The 16,357-nt window shown below is 53.4% G+C and overlaps 1 protein-coding gene across 1 annotated transcript in view; it reads left to right on the forward strand.

The window, feature by feature from the left end:
* Positions 1-16,357, forward strand: part of CNTNAP2 (contactin associated protein 2) — a 1,160,842-nt gene that overhangs the window by 986,630 nt on the left and 157,855 nt on the right. The window contains exons 17-18 of the mRNA XM_037035585.1: positions 422-640; positions 14,023-14,259. Coding sequence (XP_036891480.1) covers positions 422-640; positions 14,023-14,259 — 456 coding nt within the window. The remainder of the gene's footprint in view (positions 1-421; positions 641-14,022; positions 14,260-16,357) is intronic.

Consider the following 16,357-nt stretch of genomic DNA (forward strand, 5'->3'; position numbering starts at 1 on the left):
ACCAAGCTCTGCCCAGGAGCTGTGCTGGCTGCAGAGTCAGAGCCCCGGGCTGTGAGCAACCCCAAAGCTGGGTTCGGTTCACACCCCAGCTTCCCTGCTGATTCGGCCGTGGGCCCCCAGACGTCCTGAACTTCTCCAGACCTCACTTTCATTATCTAGAGTCAGTGATGGCACCTTCTCAATGGGCTTCTAAAGAGAAAACAGATGTCTTCCTGGGCCCCCAGTACAACTCTGTCCCCCGCTTGGCTATTAATGGCTAATAATGGACTGATGCTCTGTCCTTATTCGCATGGTTCTGCCAGGGACCTGGCAGCAGCCGACGTGCTGAGGTTCCTTTCCCCCCCTTGCCATGACTTCCTTCGGCTGCGTGGTGTCCGGGAGGAAAAACACTCAAGGGCTTTTCCCGCTTCCTGCTCCGCAGCTGCCACAGAAGTGTCCTTCTCATTTGACGTTGGGAACGGGCCCGTGGAGATTGTGGTGAGGTCGCCCACGCCGCTCAACGACGACCAGTGGCACCGGGTCATCGCGGAGAGGAACGTCCAGCAGGCCAGCCTGCAGGTGGACCGGCTGCCGCAGCAGACCCGAAAGGCGCCGACCGAGGGCCACACCCGCCTGGAGCTCTACAGCCAGCTGTTCGTGGGTGAGTACCGGTAGCGGGCCCCGCCACGTCCCCTGCTGCTTCTGAGACCCTTCCCAGTGGAAAACACAATGCAGCCCGTGGAGAGTCTGGCTACACCTCTTTGCAGAAGTAAGTGTCCAGGCCTCTCGTCGTCTCTTCCACAACAGATGGGAAGGAGGAGGAGGGTTCAGGAGCCCGACGTCCCGTCCCACTTCCCCCGGCTGTGGCTCAGTGCTCATCTGCGGAAGCAGAGGGCAGCCAGGGGTGCCCAGGGTCTGTGCAGGTTTATGGTTTTAGAGCAGGAGAAAAGCCTTTGTTACTTAGGACACTTGTGACTACAGCAGGAAGGAGGGGACAGGGGAGGGGAGGAAAATGGGCTCCCTAAGCTCAGGTCTGCTGGAACCGACAAGCAGAACCCGCTGCCTTTCTCCAGACTCCTCACAGAGGCTCCGCCCTCACCAGAGAGAGACCAGGTCTGAGAAGACGCGTGAACAGCCGGCTGAGGCAGCCTGTGCAGGACGCGGGTCCAGCTCCCAGTCTAGTCTGCCTGGGGCCTATCCCAGCCAACCTAACGTTGCTGCAGGTCAACGGCCATTGCCACGGCCAGTTAAATTTTACATTTTGTTTTCCAGGAAACGAGGACTTTAGGAAATTAGCCATTTTCCCCCTTGAATGAGAAAAAAGCAAGTTTGAAGGAGTTTGAGGCCCGCCCCCGTACCGCCCGAGTTTCTGTTTGTTCATTGAGGAAGTCAGTCAACCATGGCAGTCTTAGAGCAAGCAAAGCCAGGCATGACCCGGTCGCTGTTCCCTTTCATAACCCGCGATGGCCGAAACACACCGAGGGTCAGTGCGTTGTAACAAGGGCCAGAGTCCCCACAGTGTCTTTTGTGGTTGTGCGGAAACGCTTTAAGAACATTAGAAAGTCATTTTTAAAAGGTCACATTCACTTGTTTGCAGCCACGTGGGCAGACTACAGAGGTGCTGGCTTAGTCCATTGGTTTGGGACGTGAGACCGACTTGCCAACAGGTCTGCGAGTGGGGGGCCAGGAGAGAGGCCCGGCTGCGCGGGGCAGTGGTGCCCCCGCTGCCCCAGCCAGGGCCAGCCCCTTCCCAACCCTTCCCTCGGTGTACAGTTCTCAGAATCACACGTCGTTTCTAAGTCATTTTTTATTAGTTGACGTCAGGGTCACTGAACCGATTCCTCCTAAACACTGTGAGCGGGGTTCCCTTTCTCATTGTGTCTTGCCCAGACTACCGAAGGCAAGTCTCTTCCAAAACCCTGCCCGTCCCGAGCTCGCTGGTCATTCTCCCTGGTTTGCGTCACGACAGGGCCCTCAGAGACCAGCTGTCCGTTTCCTAGGGCTTGTCCCTGGGTGTAGAGGCCCAGCTTCACTTTTGTCCCTGCCTGTTCCCTGACTGCAGTTGTCACCAAGAATTTGGGAGACCAAGTGAAGTGAACATGGAGAGCACGAGGGGACACATTTATTATGGTCTCAGGAAGTTTCTGGTTTGTCTAAGCCAGAACAAGGCAGAAAAAGGGGAGAGGGCCAAGGCAGGATTCGGCAGAACAGTTGCATTAAGGGACAGGCAAAAAGTATCTCGGGAAGAGGAATAAAGAACAGAAAGAACAGGCAAGGAAAGACGGAGACGGGTGGAAACGGGGGTTTTGTGAGATGCTCTTTGTTTATTAGGACCATAAGGAGCAGGTGCCGTGGGCTCGGTCGGACTAGAAAGGAGCCCCTTGAGTTTAGTAACTATGAAACCACCGGCGACCTTGGGGACAGACGTTTCGGACGGTGGGCTGCCCCAATGAGCCGACGCGGTCTTCACTCAATGGGAAAGAGTTAGTGTCACGCCCCGGCTCTTCGTTCCTGTCCTCTCCGAGGTGGGCGCAGTGTGCATCCCCCCGACATGTGACCATTCAGGGCGGGTCCAGGCGCCTGGCGCTGTTCACAGTGCAGCTCCAACGGGAAGTGTCACCGTGGCCACAGGTCACCGCTGTCCTTCTTCGAGTCTGGTGTTTTGTTTTCTCCTTCTTGCAACGCAGTTGGATTGGTTGGTTCCCAGAACTTCTTCCACCTTGAGCTGTTCCTGATCACGTGTGTAGGGATGGGACAGAAAGGCCCGCACTGCCACACAGGGCCCCCTCCACAGTGCCCGCGGCTGGCAGCGTGGCAAGTCCCACCCCCGAGCTACCTGGGCGAGGGGCCATCAATGGGCCACTCAGTGTCTCCATGTTAAGGCGGGGCGTGTGCCTGCGTCTCTGGGGGCGGTGAGGAAAGCTACTCAAAGCCCCGCAGAGGCCACAGCACGGTCAGTCCGCACTGAGTCATCACCATAGTTTACCTTCCACTCTCAGCTTTCTTCCTCCTCCGTGTCCCCCACACCCCACCCGTGGTGACNGGACAGAAAGGCCCGCACTGCCGCACAGGGCCCCCTCCACAGTGCCCGCGGCTGGCAGCGTGGCAAGTCCCACCCCCGAGCTACCTGGGCGAGGGGCCATCAATGGGCCACTCAGTGTCTCCATGTTAAGGCGGGGCGTGTGCCTGCGTCTCTGGGGGCGGTGAGGAAAGCTACTCAAAGCCCCGCAGAGGCCACAGCACGGTCAGTCCGCACTGCGTCATCACCATAGTTTACCTTCCACTCTCAGCTTTCTTCCTCCTCCGTGTCCCCCACACCCCGCCCGTGGTGACCCGGTGCCTCAGCCAGACTGGGAACTCGGAACCCTGGCCTGGGTGGCAGCCGCTGGCCATCCTGGCCATCCAGGCCAGTTTTCTTTGTGTTCGAAGAGTGGCTAAGACGCTCAGGGTCATTAGCTCTACCAGGCTGGATTGAGCCAAAGCCCTTTATGGCACAGACACCTGCCGGGGAGTTCAGGGTCCTGGCTGCTGAGGTAGCGGGGTCCGGGCTGTAAGGCCCGGGCCCGGTGGGCTGCCCAGGGCCTGGCCAGGGAGAGGGCAAGCATGAGCCATAGGAGACAGGTGAGTAGGCCACGCAGGGCAGGTGGCTGGCAGGCGGTGAATTTGCAACCAGCTTCAGCCAGGCCAGAGCATGTCACTGTTCTTAGTGGTAATTTAAGGAAGAGGTCAGAGTTCAGGAGACCTGAAGGCTGCTTTAGAAAGCCTCAGAAAGAAGCCAAGCTCCTCAGTGACTGTTAAATAACAACAAATGTCCAGGCTCAGCTCACTTGGCTCAGACCCCTTCTGAATTGCTCTGGGGGTGTGAGATGTGGGCCCAAAGGAGCTGACAGATTAACTCTCACTCCTCCAGGGTCTTCCGGGCTGCACCGGAGGCCTGGCTGGTGACTCGGGGATAAACAGTGTCTTCAGGGCAACTGGGGAGCAGGGAAGTGCAGGAAAGGACATCATTGCCCACCCACTTTTGCTGAGTCCAGAACTTCGGGTCACCCTTGGCTTCCTGTCTTCCCCTTGCTACTGTCCGTCAACAGTAAGGCTGTGACTCCCCCTCCAGACTGTGCCCCAGATGCACAGCCAGTGCCCTCTGTCTGCGCAGGGCCCACCCTGCACCTATTTTTTTGTTACATCTCTGAGTTAATACTCATATTCAAACTTAAATCAATCCCATCTCCAAAGCAAGAAGGTATTTTTCCTTATAAACTTTCTCCAAAATTCTTCTTGCAAAAACAAGGTATTTGCCGTCTCTGGGAATACGTTTTTCACCAGGTGCCACAGACTGAAATCAAGCATGACGGAGGCCTGGAAGAAAGTCACAGGGAATGTCAGAATGTCATGAGAGACAGCCCCTCAGCCCCGCCGGGTCCTAGTGGCTCTCGGTCCCCCTCCCAGAAATTGAGGTCTCACCTGTTCGGCAGCTGTGAGGTGCCAGCTGGGGTCCTGGTGCTGAGGTTCCGCCTCAAGCCTTACAGGCAGGGAGAGGGAACGGTGTCATGCCNCAAACTTAAATCAATCCCATCTCCAAAGCAAGAAGGTATTTTTCCTTATAAACTTTCTCCAAAATTCTTCTTGCAAAAACAAGGTATTTGCCGTCTCTGGGAATACGTTTTTCACCAGGTGCCACAGACTGAAATCAAGCATGACGGAGGCCTGGAAGAAAGTCACAGGGAATGTCAGAATGTCATGAGAGACAGCCCCTCAGCCCCGCCCGGTCCTAGTGGCTCTCGGTCCCCCTCCCAGAAATTGAGGTCTCACCTGTTCGGCAGCTGTGAGATGCCAGCTGGGGTCCTGCTGCTGAGTTTCCGCCTCGAGCCTTACAGGCAGGGAGAGGGAACGGTGTCATGCCTAGAGGTCCGGAAGTAAACTAAAATGATTTGCTAGATAAAATCTAGTAGAAACAAAACAATAACACTAGAAGAAATCAATAAACTGCCTCCAAAAACCAAAGCCACAAACCAACCAGAGAAGCTGCCCCACAAAAACCTCACCCTGCACAGCTGGTCTCGGGGTTAGCAGTTCCGTCTGTCTCTCAGCGTGTCCCCCTTCTTGGAGTCAGGAGGCCTCGCAGGAGGCCACAGCTTTCCTCTCGGTGCAAAGACACCCCTCCACCCCCCTCACCTCCCCACCTCCCCACCTCCAGGGAAGGCCAGCCCTTCCCTACTAAGACTAGCCATAGGTGTTCCCACCCTTCGCCCTCTCCTGGTCGGGACTCACTCACTTTTGCCAGTGCAGCTGCCTAGTTTACAGGTAGGGCTATACCCTACTAAGGGAGCTATGGTAGACCCAGTTTTTACCTTTTAAAAAATACACGACCAACTCTGTGGCCATCCACACCCATTTTCTCCTGACAGCTGGAGTGGTCAGATCTTGGGAACATGTTTTTGTTTTGCCATCAAGATGAAAATACATTTTTTTCAACAAATTTATCAAGTAATTTCCCATATAGATTTTTCACTCTTTCAATTAAGGACTGGCCTCAACTTCCTGGTAATGAATGGCACCTGTCACACAGGAAAAGGGACACATACTGAGGAGGGGTGGGCACTCACAGCCCCGCAATCCTATGGCAGCTGAGAACGCGAGGGGAGAGTGTCCACGGTCAGTAGCTCAGATAGACAGAGTTGCTTCCCCCTAAATGCCTCACTCGCCCCTCCTCCCTCCGCGCCTCGTTTTCAGGGTCCCCGGGGACGCAGCCGCGTCCCGGCCTCACACTCCGTCTCCTGGCCCCGTTGTCACACCCTGGCGGTGTTCCTCTGTCATTTAATTTCACTTTGCTGTTTCCCCTCTTTTCCACGGTGCCCAGTTCCGTTCTCTCCCCGTCTCTGGGACCCAGCTGGACGTGTGTTAGGTGTGATGTTATGCATTTGTGTGAAGCCTGTGTATGTTCTGGGAGGGCTCAGAGCACCGCCTTGCTGTGACGTATTCCTTGTGCCTCACGCCGCATTCTGTGTCCCGCCCCCCCACTCAGCCTCCCATGAATGTTGTATGGCTGTGTCCCATTCTGGGTCCACCCCACGCCTCGCAGTGTTCGCCTCTCTTCCTTATGGGCATGTGCATTCCCACGAGGTGGCCTCGTCCTCTCCACCGTCGTCCAGCTGAGCGCAAGGCAAACGCTCGGCCTCGGCTGTGCTCCCCACGAAGAGAAAACTCTTGCCTCAGGACGTGGAACCACTGGTTGCCGTCTGACTGTGTCTCGATCCCTTTCTGTCCCCACCCCTGGTGTCCCCACACACAACCTCAGACTGCCTGCCCCCCACCCCAGACAGGGACAGCTGTGAGTGACTCACTCCAGGACCCACTGAGCCTCTTCTCTCGCCACCGTCCCCCTCGTGAGTTTCTCAGCACTCCGCCCACAGGTCTGCCTCCGACATGACCGAGTCCTGTAGCCTTTGCCCGTTTTCCTGTTTGCCTTTCGTCCCCCATGCCCAGCCGCGCCCTCCGTGTAGCCCTGACCCGCACCCCCACCCTTCTGCCCTCAGCCTCTCTGCCCGCTGCTCTCCTTCCCGCCTCTCCAGCCTCGGGCTTCCTCTCGGGTCCCTCCGCCCAGTTCCCTTGGACCCCTCATGTATCCCCAAGGCTGGTCAGCAGAGCTCACGCTGACTCCTCCACGTGCACAACCCCAGCCTTGGCCTGGGACTAACGCTTGCAAAGGCTTCTTTTGAAGTCGGAGCCTGAGAGTGACAGACGAGGCGACGGGCAGGAGAAAACAGCACTGGGGAGTCCTGACCATGATGAAAAGAGACTGGATGTGGTTGCTAAAAGAAGTACTTTTAAAGATAGAGAATAAAGATGGACAGAAGGAGAGGATGGGGGGAGCGGGAGGCATGGGGTACGTTAGGATCAGCAGGAAGAAAACACTTGTTTTGCTCCAAAGATGAGCAGAATCCACCAGTAGGACCCATAATAGGAGCAATAACACGGACATTTCTACAAGAAATGAATAGACAGAGTCCTAAGCTGGTATACTTAAAATTGGGGTTTGCACTGAAGTTAACTGCAATAACGATTCATAATATAAAATTTGGGTCTGGCTCTGGGAAATGCAGGGTGAGCGCTGCAGCCTCTCTCAGTCCCACTCTCAGGAGGGACATGGGGACATAGCACAGCTACAGACCCTGATGCTCTGGACCGGCGCTGCCAGACGGGTGTCAGGAGGTGACCAACCAGCTGCTGCCCAGCAGCCGGAGCCCACACCAAGTTGCAGCAGTAGGCCCTGCACCGGGAGGGAAAAGTATGGCAATAAAGGCACCGAAGAAGCGCCTCCTCTTCGAGGACCCAGAGGACAGCCTGGGCAGTCCTGTCCCCGGCTCTGAGCCGTGAGCTCCTTGTTCGGCTTCAGCCATCCTCGTGGCCTCGTACTCTGCCAGGTGGTGAGTACGATTTATCTCGGATATTCGTCACTCCGTCAGCATCTTCTGTCCCTCAGCACAGCTGAGCCTGGAAACTCGTCAGGGGAGAAGAGAGACCCTCCTGTGCAGCGAGCCCCAGAGTGAAGGCGGCGGCCTTGGGTGACACGTGTGACACGTGTGCAGGCCTGCAGGCCCCACGGCCGCCGAGTCAGCTTCCTCGCCTGTAACGCGGGGACAACCGTGTGCTCTGCCCCGAGAGCTAAAGCGTGGTAGGTTTAGGGCAGGACCCGGTGCAGCGAGGATCCAGTTAACACTGGCTTTGAAGGAGCAATGTTTTGTCACGCTCGTCCCGCCAGCCCAGCCTTGAAAGGGAGCTCGGACCTCGGCGCCGTCCCCCTCACAGGACCGCTCGCCGTTCAACAGGCAGGAGTGCTCTCCGCTCTCAGAAACCCAGTGTTCCCTCCATGTTGAAGTTTTCTTCTAGTTTAAATGGTTCGGATGCAGTATATTCCTCATGTCCTTTACTTGGAGGACATTAGGAAATCCATGCAGTGATAATGAACTAAAAAAATCCATCCTATTGAACGAAGTTAGGAATGAGCACTCACGAGCATTGTCTGCAAAAGCAGTTTTCCAAACCCTGGCTCTCTGCATGGCAGAGCGTTTTCACGCACTCCCGCCAATGTCCAGCTGGCAGAGGCCCCAATCAGTACCTGTCAGTCACGCAGCGCCACACTGAATGGTATGACCTGACCCCTGGAACTGCCTGCCTGCTGCAAAAGCCTGCTGTCCTGAGGTTCTCAGCTGGCCCAGAGAAGTGGGCTTGTGTTCTGCACACCTGCATTGGAGCCACACGGCGTTTTCGTGGGTCCACAATGGCAGCTCTCCGTGGTCCCGCACAGGACAGGAGATGCAGCAGGCGCAGTGTCCAAAAGTCCCGGAGGCCCAGCCTACCCGAGCGCGTAGCTGCTCTTACCCCCTCACCTGCAGGGGCCAGGTACGGTGGCGGAGGAGGAGAGCCCAGGTCCGCTGGGTCACCTGGGCGGAGAAGTCCCAGCCCGGTTTCGCACCAACCTTTCTGTACCACTGCAGGCCCCGGCTCAGGGTGTCCCTGCCAGCTCCCCCAGGCCCGAGACCGTGGCACACAGCAGATGAGAGAGACACCCCACAGCTCCCCCGAGACTCCAAGGTCATTGTCTCAGAGGGGCCTGCAGCAGGCCACGCTTGAAGGGAGCCCTGTACTCATTGTCATCGTCTGCTCAGGCTGCCATCACACAACGCCAGGGACCTGAGCAACAGAAAGACGTTTCTCTCGGTTCTGGAGACCGGAAGTCTGAGGTCAAGGTTCAGGCAAGGCTGGTTTCTCCTAAGACTCTGCCTTCTCTCAGGTGTCACATGTGGCTGTTTCCCCATGTGCGCACACTTGTGGCTTGGCCTCTCACACGGAACACCCACCCTACAACTTCCTTCGACCTTAATCGCCACTGTAGAGCCCCTGTCCCCAAGTACGGCCGGCCACGTTGGGGTTCGGGCTTCCACCCCGACGCCCAGGCAGGACCGGAGGGTCTCCGGAAACCCCTAGGCTCTGACGTCGGGAACAGCGTGTCCTCACAGTTCCTCTGGGCCCGCCTCTCTCCCTCGTTTAACGCAACACCCGGTGGGGTCGCCTCCTTCCTCTGTGCGTGTGACGGTGTGTCATTCATCACGGCAGTTACGGAACTTTCATAATTGATCTTGATCGCAACACTTGAATGGCATTTCCCATGAAAAGCAACTACAAACCAAACCCGCATCTCATCTTGGATGACGACTGCGGGCTCATGAATGCGTGTGCAGCCCCGGCCCCTCTCCGACGGCAGCGTGTTGGGTTTCTAACTACCGAGGGTGAGGCAGCATCTTGGCGGCAGATCGGCGATTTAACCCCATGACATGCGTCATCAAGAAAGATTTCTGTGGGGCACGTGAGTTGAGCTCCAATAATTATCACTGGTTCTAGTGCCTTAACATCTTTTGCATAATATGTCACCTCCATTTTCAGGACAAAGGATTCTTCTTCATATCGGCTAGATCAGTAAGAGTACTTTTCAGCTCACTGACCGATTTAATAAATCAGGGGCTATCTAAGTAAGAAAAGGGCGTAATTTATTTAGGTTTTTCTTTCAAGAGAAATGGCATCCCACTTATCTGCTTTGTGAATTAAAAAGAGAGAGCACAAAACTTTAGTTAAAGAGGGCAACAAATACAAATTAGACTACAGTCATATGTTACAGTCAATTAAGGACGGGAAGGGGGTGAAGTCTGGCAACAAGGCAGTGGAGAAAAAGGAAGAGAGAAGGAAACTGAGGGGAAATTGAGAGTAATTTCCTGAAACAGAGGCAGAGACACATAAGCAGAGAAGAGCTTGTCCATCACCAACTGGAGTCATTCAGAGCTGGGACAATTGTGGGGGCGACTTTCCTCGCAAGTCCCCCAGTGTGCCACATATGGAGAGTAAATATGACTGAGACATGATATGATCTGCTTGGGGAGGAGAAGTGAGCAGTGGCCAGTTTCACAGGGGAAAAGGCCAGCAGCGGCCAGTTGAGAAAAAGGCCTCAAGCCCCCTCCTCCAGGGCCTTTTATTGGGTTCTAATACACAGGAATACAGGGCGGCAAGGATCAAGCAGTAGATAACATTTCAAAGAAATCTGAGGGTTTCAGAGTCTGTCAGAAACAGAGTTTTAGGGTTTCTTGCTCAAACCCTTAACATATGAATGAAAGCACTCTTAGCAGAGCAGATCTCACAGGTTTATCAGGAAGTCTTTGTGATACCAGATCTTCCCCCAGGACACACTCTAGCAAGGCAAGGAGCTGCACCCCTCCCCAACAGGTATTCAGGCTTAAGGGAATTAGAGCCAGGAAGCACTTCCCCCAGGGTACATGGGGAATCCAGCTATGTCAAGGGGAGAGGGGGCGGCTAGAGTCTATTGCTCCTTGTTGCAGCCCCCGAGTCCTTCCATGATGGCCTCCCAAGTGATCGAGTCTAGCTTAGGTTGTCCCCCACTGTGAGGGGTGTTAGCCCTCATTGACTTCCTACCAAGCTTTGGGGGCAGGGAGAGGAAACTGAGGCAGCGTTTGCTACCAGAGGAAGCTTTGTCTCCTGCAGCTGGCATTCTAAAGGTCATCCCTCACCCTTAGCCACAGGGAGTGGAGATACAATTTCTAAAACCAGGCAGAGCGGTCCACAACAGGCAATCAGACATCACCTAGTTCAACCTCCTCCTGTGCGGGTAGAAAATGTGGATGCTGGGAGGAACTAAGAGGTTTAATGAAAGCCGCACAACTGACCCCAAACAGTGGGCAGTCCTGACAAGGAGGGATGCGGAAACACAAAGGCAGGGAGAGAGACTGGTGAGGGCAGAGCCTCAGAGAGCTCCAGAAGGAACTGGAGGCAGAGAGGCAGAGAAAACGGAAACGCTGCCCCTGCAGCCCTGCCTGGAGCGAGGCCTGCGTGCGCACAGAAGTGTACGGGCCTGTGTCGAAACGTTTCCTTGGTGAGGATAGAATGCGACCTAAGTGAGATGCATTTGCTCTGCCAGGTGGTTCTCTCTTTTTTTGACATATTAACATTTACTTGGAGTCTCTTAATCTCTTCTTCAAACTCTCAATTATTGCTGAGACCCTTTGAATATGAATTATTTCCAAATTAAATACATTCCAGATAGTTTAAAAGAATGGAATGTTCAGAGAAGTAAAATTAGAAAAGTGCTGGAAGAAAATGCGTTTGAATAATTAGATTACTTTGGATGCGAGAATTTCCGTGTAAGTCTAATACCAAAGGCAGAAATTGTACACATAAACCAGACAGATGGGACTGTGTAAACATTCAAAAGTGTCATGGGAGAAAGGACATTATATACAAATTAACAGACACAAACTGGAAGAACGTAGTTGTCAAATTTATAACATAAAACTAAACCCCCAAATATTGTTATAAGTAAATAAGAAATATAACATATCTTATTCTCCCCCAAAAAGAAACATACATGAAAAACCAAAGGGCCTGGAGGGAAAATTTGTAAGACATACAAATCATTCAAATCACAGCATTTAAAGCAATGCACATTTACCCAATGAGGTGTTTTTCCCCCAAGGCTATAAGTTCTAAAGTCTTGTGCCTGGTGTGAGACTTGGTGTGGAGAAGATGGAAGTATCCTACTCTACTGACGAAATATAAATCAATAAATTCTTCTTAGAGGAATATATATTTGTAATGCCTTTGAAATGTGTGTGCCTTTGTACCCAGCAATTACACTTGTAAGAATTATTCCTAAATAAAAACTGGATAGGTGTGGAAAGGTTTTTACAGCGATATTTTTTACAGTACGCCCACTGCATCATATAAAATGGAAACTGGAATAAGCTTGAAAGTCCCAGCGCGATGGAAGGGCAAAAGCTAGGTTTTCGTGCATTCACAGGGGGAGCTGCAGTGCGTTGCTTAGAAAGCGTAACGTGGTGTGTTAAGTGCAAAAAAGCCAACTTCAAAACTGTGTATGTTGGGATCCCGTTTCTTCCCTCGTTTTGTCTTTCCCACGCGTGTTCCCGATGAGAGTAGGAAAGGCACTTCGCTGACAGGGAGCGAGTGTGTTCTCTGAGCCCCGCTGCAGAGCTCTCTGAGCCGCTGTGTTTACAGTCTCCACAGTGAAAAACCTCACCCTTGTGATGAGGCGGAGAGAGCCGGAGATGCCTAAAAACAATGGTTTTTAAATTTCAGCTTATTTTGAGCGGAATAGTTGGGACTGACTAATAATGAAAATTTAAATGGCGAGGCGTTGACTGGACAGAAAGCCCTTGGCAAGCCCTTGTTGCAAACGTCAAACCACAATTGCTGCCATGATAGAAGCCAAATTAAAATGTTAACACATAAAAGGTTTGCAATTCTCCCAAACCCTGGCCAAGGCCCACATTCCCTGCAGCACAAAGATGCGAGGCTGGGCTGACAAGCAGATTGCAAAATGGGAAACCCTTCAAAGGGGCCGTTTCTGACAACTCTGCTGCCATCTACTCTCGTAGCTTTGATCAGAAAGGGCATTGGACTCTTCAGTTAGTCCCCTTTCAGTCAGTTTTTATTAAACAAAAATCCCTGGAAGCTTACTATTCAAATCTTCCTGCTACCCAGGGACAGAACTGCAAGCCTTGGGTTTTATAAAAATAATAGAGGGTTTCCATTCCATTTCATGACCAAGGACGTACGGGTCCGGGCAAATGCTAACCCATCTCTGCCGATAAAGCCTGTGATCCGCCAGTCCTGTCCGATGAGTCCATGACATCGTGCACTTCACTCAGCACAATAGAATGAGTGACAGGAATCAGTCCCCAGACAACCAGCCTCACCCAGCTCTCATGATCCCACTGCCCACTCCATTTTTGAAGACTTCCCAAACACAGGCCTCTGTGGGCCCCTGACCCGGATGCTTTTCTGCATCAGGGGGTCAGCACAGAGCCAAGTGTAAGACCACAGGCTAGAGAATAAGGCAGATCTGACACAGTGTTGCCACTTTGGAGCTGGAGTCCTTGAATGAACTTCTAAGTCTCTCTGAGCCTCAGTTTTCTCATCTGCACAATGGCTACAGTGATGTGTAGTGCCCACCCACCTTGCTGGGTTGCTATGAGAATCAGGCAATTAAAGATGTAAGACATAGAATAGACTACCTACTGCTTAGCCTTCACTAAAAGAGTAACTTTTATTTTATTAACAGTATCTTTTTTCTAAAACCCCATCATATTTTGTTTTATAATATTAACTGCTATTCACTTCATTTAATTTTCGGGAAAGTTGTTACTCTGAAGTATGGACATGTTTATAAACTTGAACTCCTCCTTTTGTACCAACTACTTTAAAAACACACACACACACACAGCTAAGGTAATTAAATCTGACACAATTAAATCTACGTGGCTGTAACGCTCCAGTGAATCCTGCTGTGACGTTGGTTCAGAATACTTTAACATGTCTATGCTCATGAACCTTGATCTAACTCTGTGACTTGGAAAACCAGGATGAACTTGCCCTTCGTGCTGTGTGTCTTTCAGTGTCGTTCTGACAAAGACAGTGGGACCCAGCCTGACCTGGTAGTAAGTGCGCGGTGGCTGGCCTTCGTGAAAAGTTACTCATCCCAACTTCCAGCCCACCCCAGACTCGGTCCTGGGAGCCCTTGCTGCGGACTCCCAAGCATTTAGGGTCACGTTTCAAGTGGCTTTAACTCTTCCAACTATCGACTTGTGAATTATGTTAACACAGTCACGCCCCTCTGCCTTCTTGTATTTCTTTCAGTAGGTGGTGGTGTGGAACTGAGGGATTGAAGAGCAAGGAAGCTAGAGATGTCTGTAAACTTCTTTTCTGTGGGAAACCACACGAGACTTTCAGATCAGCTCACACGGTTTTTGTGTACCTCCAGGCCAGTTTATGCATCTCGGAAGATGGGTTCTTTTAAATAGGCATTGTAGCCTAAGGGGAGAAAGCATCCAGTTTCTGTATTAAGCAAGACCAAGTTCAAAGTCAGAATGCTGGCTGCACTTGGCCGTCTCACCTCCTCCCGCTCCTCTTCCAGGCAGAGCTGAGGTCCTTCTGTCTCAGCTGCGTGCCTTCTGTCGTCCCCAGGTGGTGCCGGAGGCCAGCAGGGCTTCCTGGGCTGCATCCGCTCCCTGAGGATGAACGGGGTGACGCTGGACCTGGAGGAAAGAGCGAAGGTCACTTCCGGGTTCAAGTCCGGGTGCTCGGGCCACTGCACCAGCTATGGGACCAACTGCGAGAATGGAGGCCAGTGCGTAGAGAAGTACCACGGCTACTCCTGCGACTGCTCCCACACGGCGTACGATGGCACCTTCTGCAACAAAGGTAAGGCGGAGCCGGGGTGCAGTCGGCCACCCACGTCTTTCTGTGTCTTTCACCAACGTAGGGGGTTTTCAGCCGCTCACCGGTGTGCCTGGGTTCTGAAGGGAAGGTGTCGGACCTCTTCTCCCGGCTCAGGGAGGGAGTCCCCGTCGGTCCCTAGTCTGCTGTTTAATGAGATGGGATGAGAGAAGCAAACTCTAAACTGCAGCACACGGGGCACCGACTGCAACAGGGCCATCAGATAGCCACGTCACACCTCAATGGTGAGCAACGACAGAGCAGCCTCTGAAAGGGGACTCAGGCCTGGCCCCTGCACTGAGAGGTGTCAGGGGGTCAGCCCAGCGGACAGATGAGTCAGTCGCTGCAGGCCCTTCGCGAACGCAGCCCAGGCTCTTAACACCCACCACGGCCTCACCTTGGGCTGCCAAGAGACTGGGTTCTAGCTGGACTCCCAAGAAAGCCTCTTGCCCAGTGACTGTCACGCTCATCATTGTGACCCTCACACAGGAGGTGTCTGTGCGTGGTCCTCAGCCCCAGCTCCCCTGCAGGAGCACTGAGATGCCCCATCTCATTGGTCAGCACGGAGCGTCTGTTATTGCTATTATTGTTCAATCTCGAGTGATTCCTTTAATCCCCAACGAACTCTGCAGGCCAGACTTGGAGGGCCCAGTGCACAGGCCTGTCATGTCCTTTGTGATTCACTTGGCTGCTCTGTGGCTTCACTTCCCACAGGTAGACGAGGGGCTGGAGGGAGGCACCGTTACCTTCCCTGCACTGCAGTCGAAATGCATACAAATCCGTCTTCTCTTTCTAAGTGAACGGACAGCGCTTGGGCGAGGCTTCCTTCCCGTGGGTGGTGCGTCTCTCTTCCTGAGGAGCTTTGCACGAGCAGCCTGCTCACACTCTCAGAGACAGGCGGAGGGTCACTTCACTGGCAGTGTTCACACAAGGCACTACATGGAAGGAGGAGTTGTTCCATAACATGCTGTGTACACACAGGCTCCTGGCCGCGTCGCTGTCCAGGGGGCACACGGATGAGGTCAGACAGGGTTTGAGGAGCAAGCACGAGACCCGAGCAGAGGTGGGAAGGAACGCCGGTCCAACAAACGCTGCCACACTGAATGGTGTGATTGCAGCGTGCGTTTGCTCAGAACAACGTGGTTCCCTGGTTTCCCCGTGGCACACAGTGGGGTGGGTCTGCAGAACACATTAATCTGGCACTCGTTGAAATGACAGTCTTGCAGTTACCATTCCTTGCGCCTGATGCTAATTTAATGCCGTCGTTCCATTGCCAAAATGATGCCTGAATGCCATCAAGTAGGCACTGATGCTGAGAGATTTCGCCGCGTGAGTGCCCATCTGAAGAAGGTCACGGGCCCCTCATTTTTAGAATTGGTTAACTTAACGTAGCTAGTGCAAAAGCTCTGGGCTTAGTAGGCATGTTCACAAGTGGGAAGGTAGCTTTGCCAGGATGGAGGCAGAGTGACGTGGGGCCCGTGGGTTTCCTTCAACCTCGTCTCACAGGGTTCACCCAAAAGGCACCCAAATATCCTCTTAATGTCTGTTTAGCCGGATGAGTTTACCTTTGACTCAATTAGTGGCTTGTGCCAAAAAAAAATAAGGAAAATTAAAAACTGCAAAACATGTTGGGAAAGGACCCCTTCTGAGTCAGCACAAGCACCCTCTCGACCTGGGGAGAGGGGCAGTGTCGGGGGTCGATCAGAGTCACGCGGCCTTCTGGGGCAGTGGATGCACCTCTCCCCCAGGGCCGAAACCCTCCGCCCGCTGGGATGGAGCCTGGGCCTTCAGACCTGCCGAGGAAGTGGTCAGTGTTGCCAGCAGCTGAACGAGGCGCACGCAGGGAAGAGAGTCTGAGATGCAGTGGATGCAGCGTCAGCGCCTTCCAGGCTGCGGAAACCGGCCCCTCAGGTCGGCCCCTCGCTGGGCCCAGTTTCACAGGAACTTGTCGTCGAGAGAACCAGAAATGTCTTCCAACTCACTTGTCTTCCGCCCCCTCGCTGAGCCCAGTTTCGAGGGAACTTGTCATCGAGAGGCACAGAAATGTCTTCCAACTCACTTGTCTTCACACTCTTTCTGTTCG

The sequence above is a fragment of the Sturnira hondurensis genome, unplaced genomic scaffold (genome assembly GCF_014824575.4).
Source record: "Sturnira hondurensis isolate 20B ecotype Veracruz unplaced genomic scaffold, ASM1482457v3 Scaffold0022464, whole genome shotgun sequence".
Lineage (NCBI taxonomy): Eukaryota > Metazoa > Chordata > Mammalia > Chiroptera > Phyllostomidae > Sturnira > Sturnira hondurensis.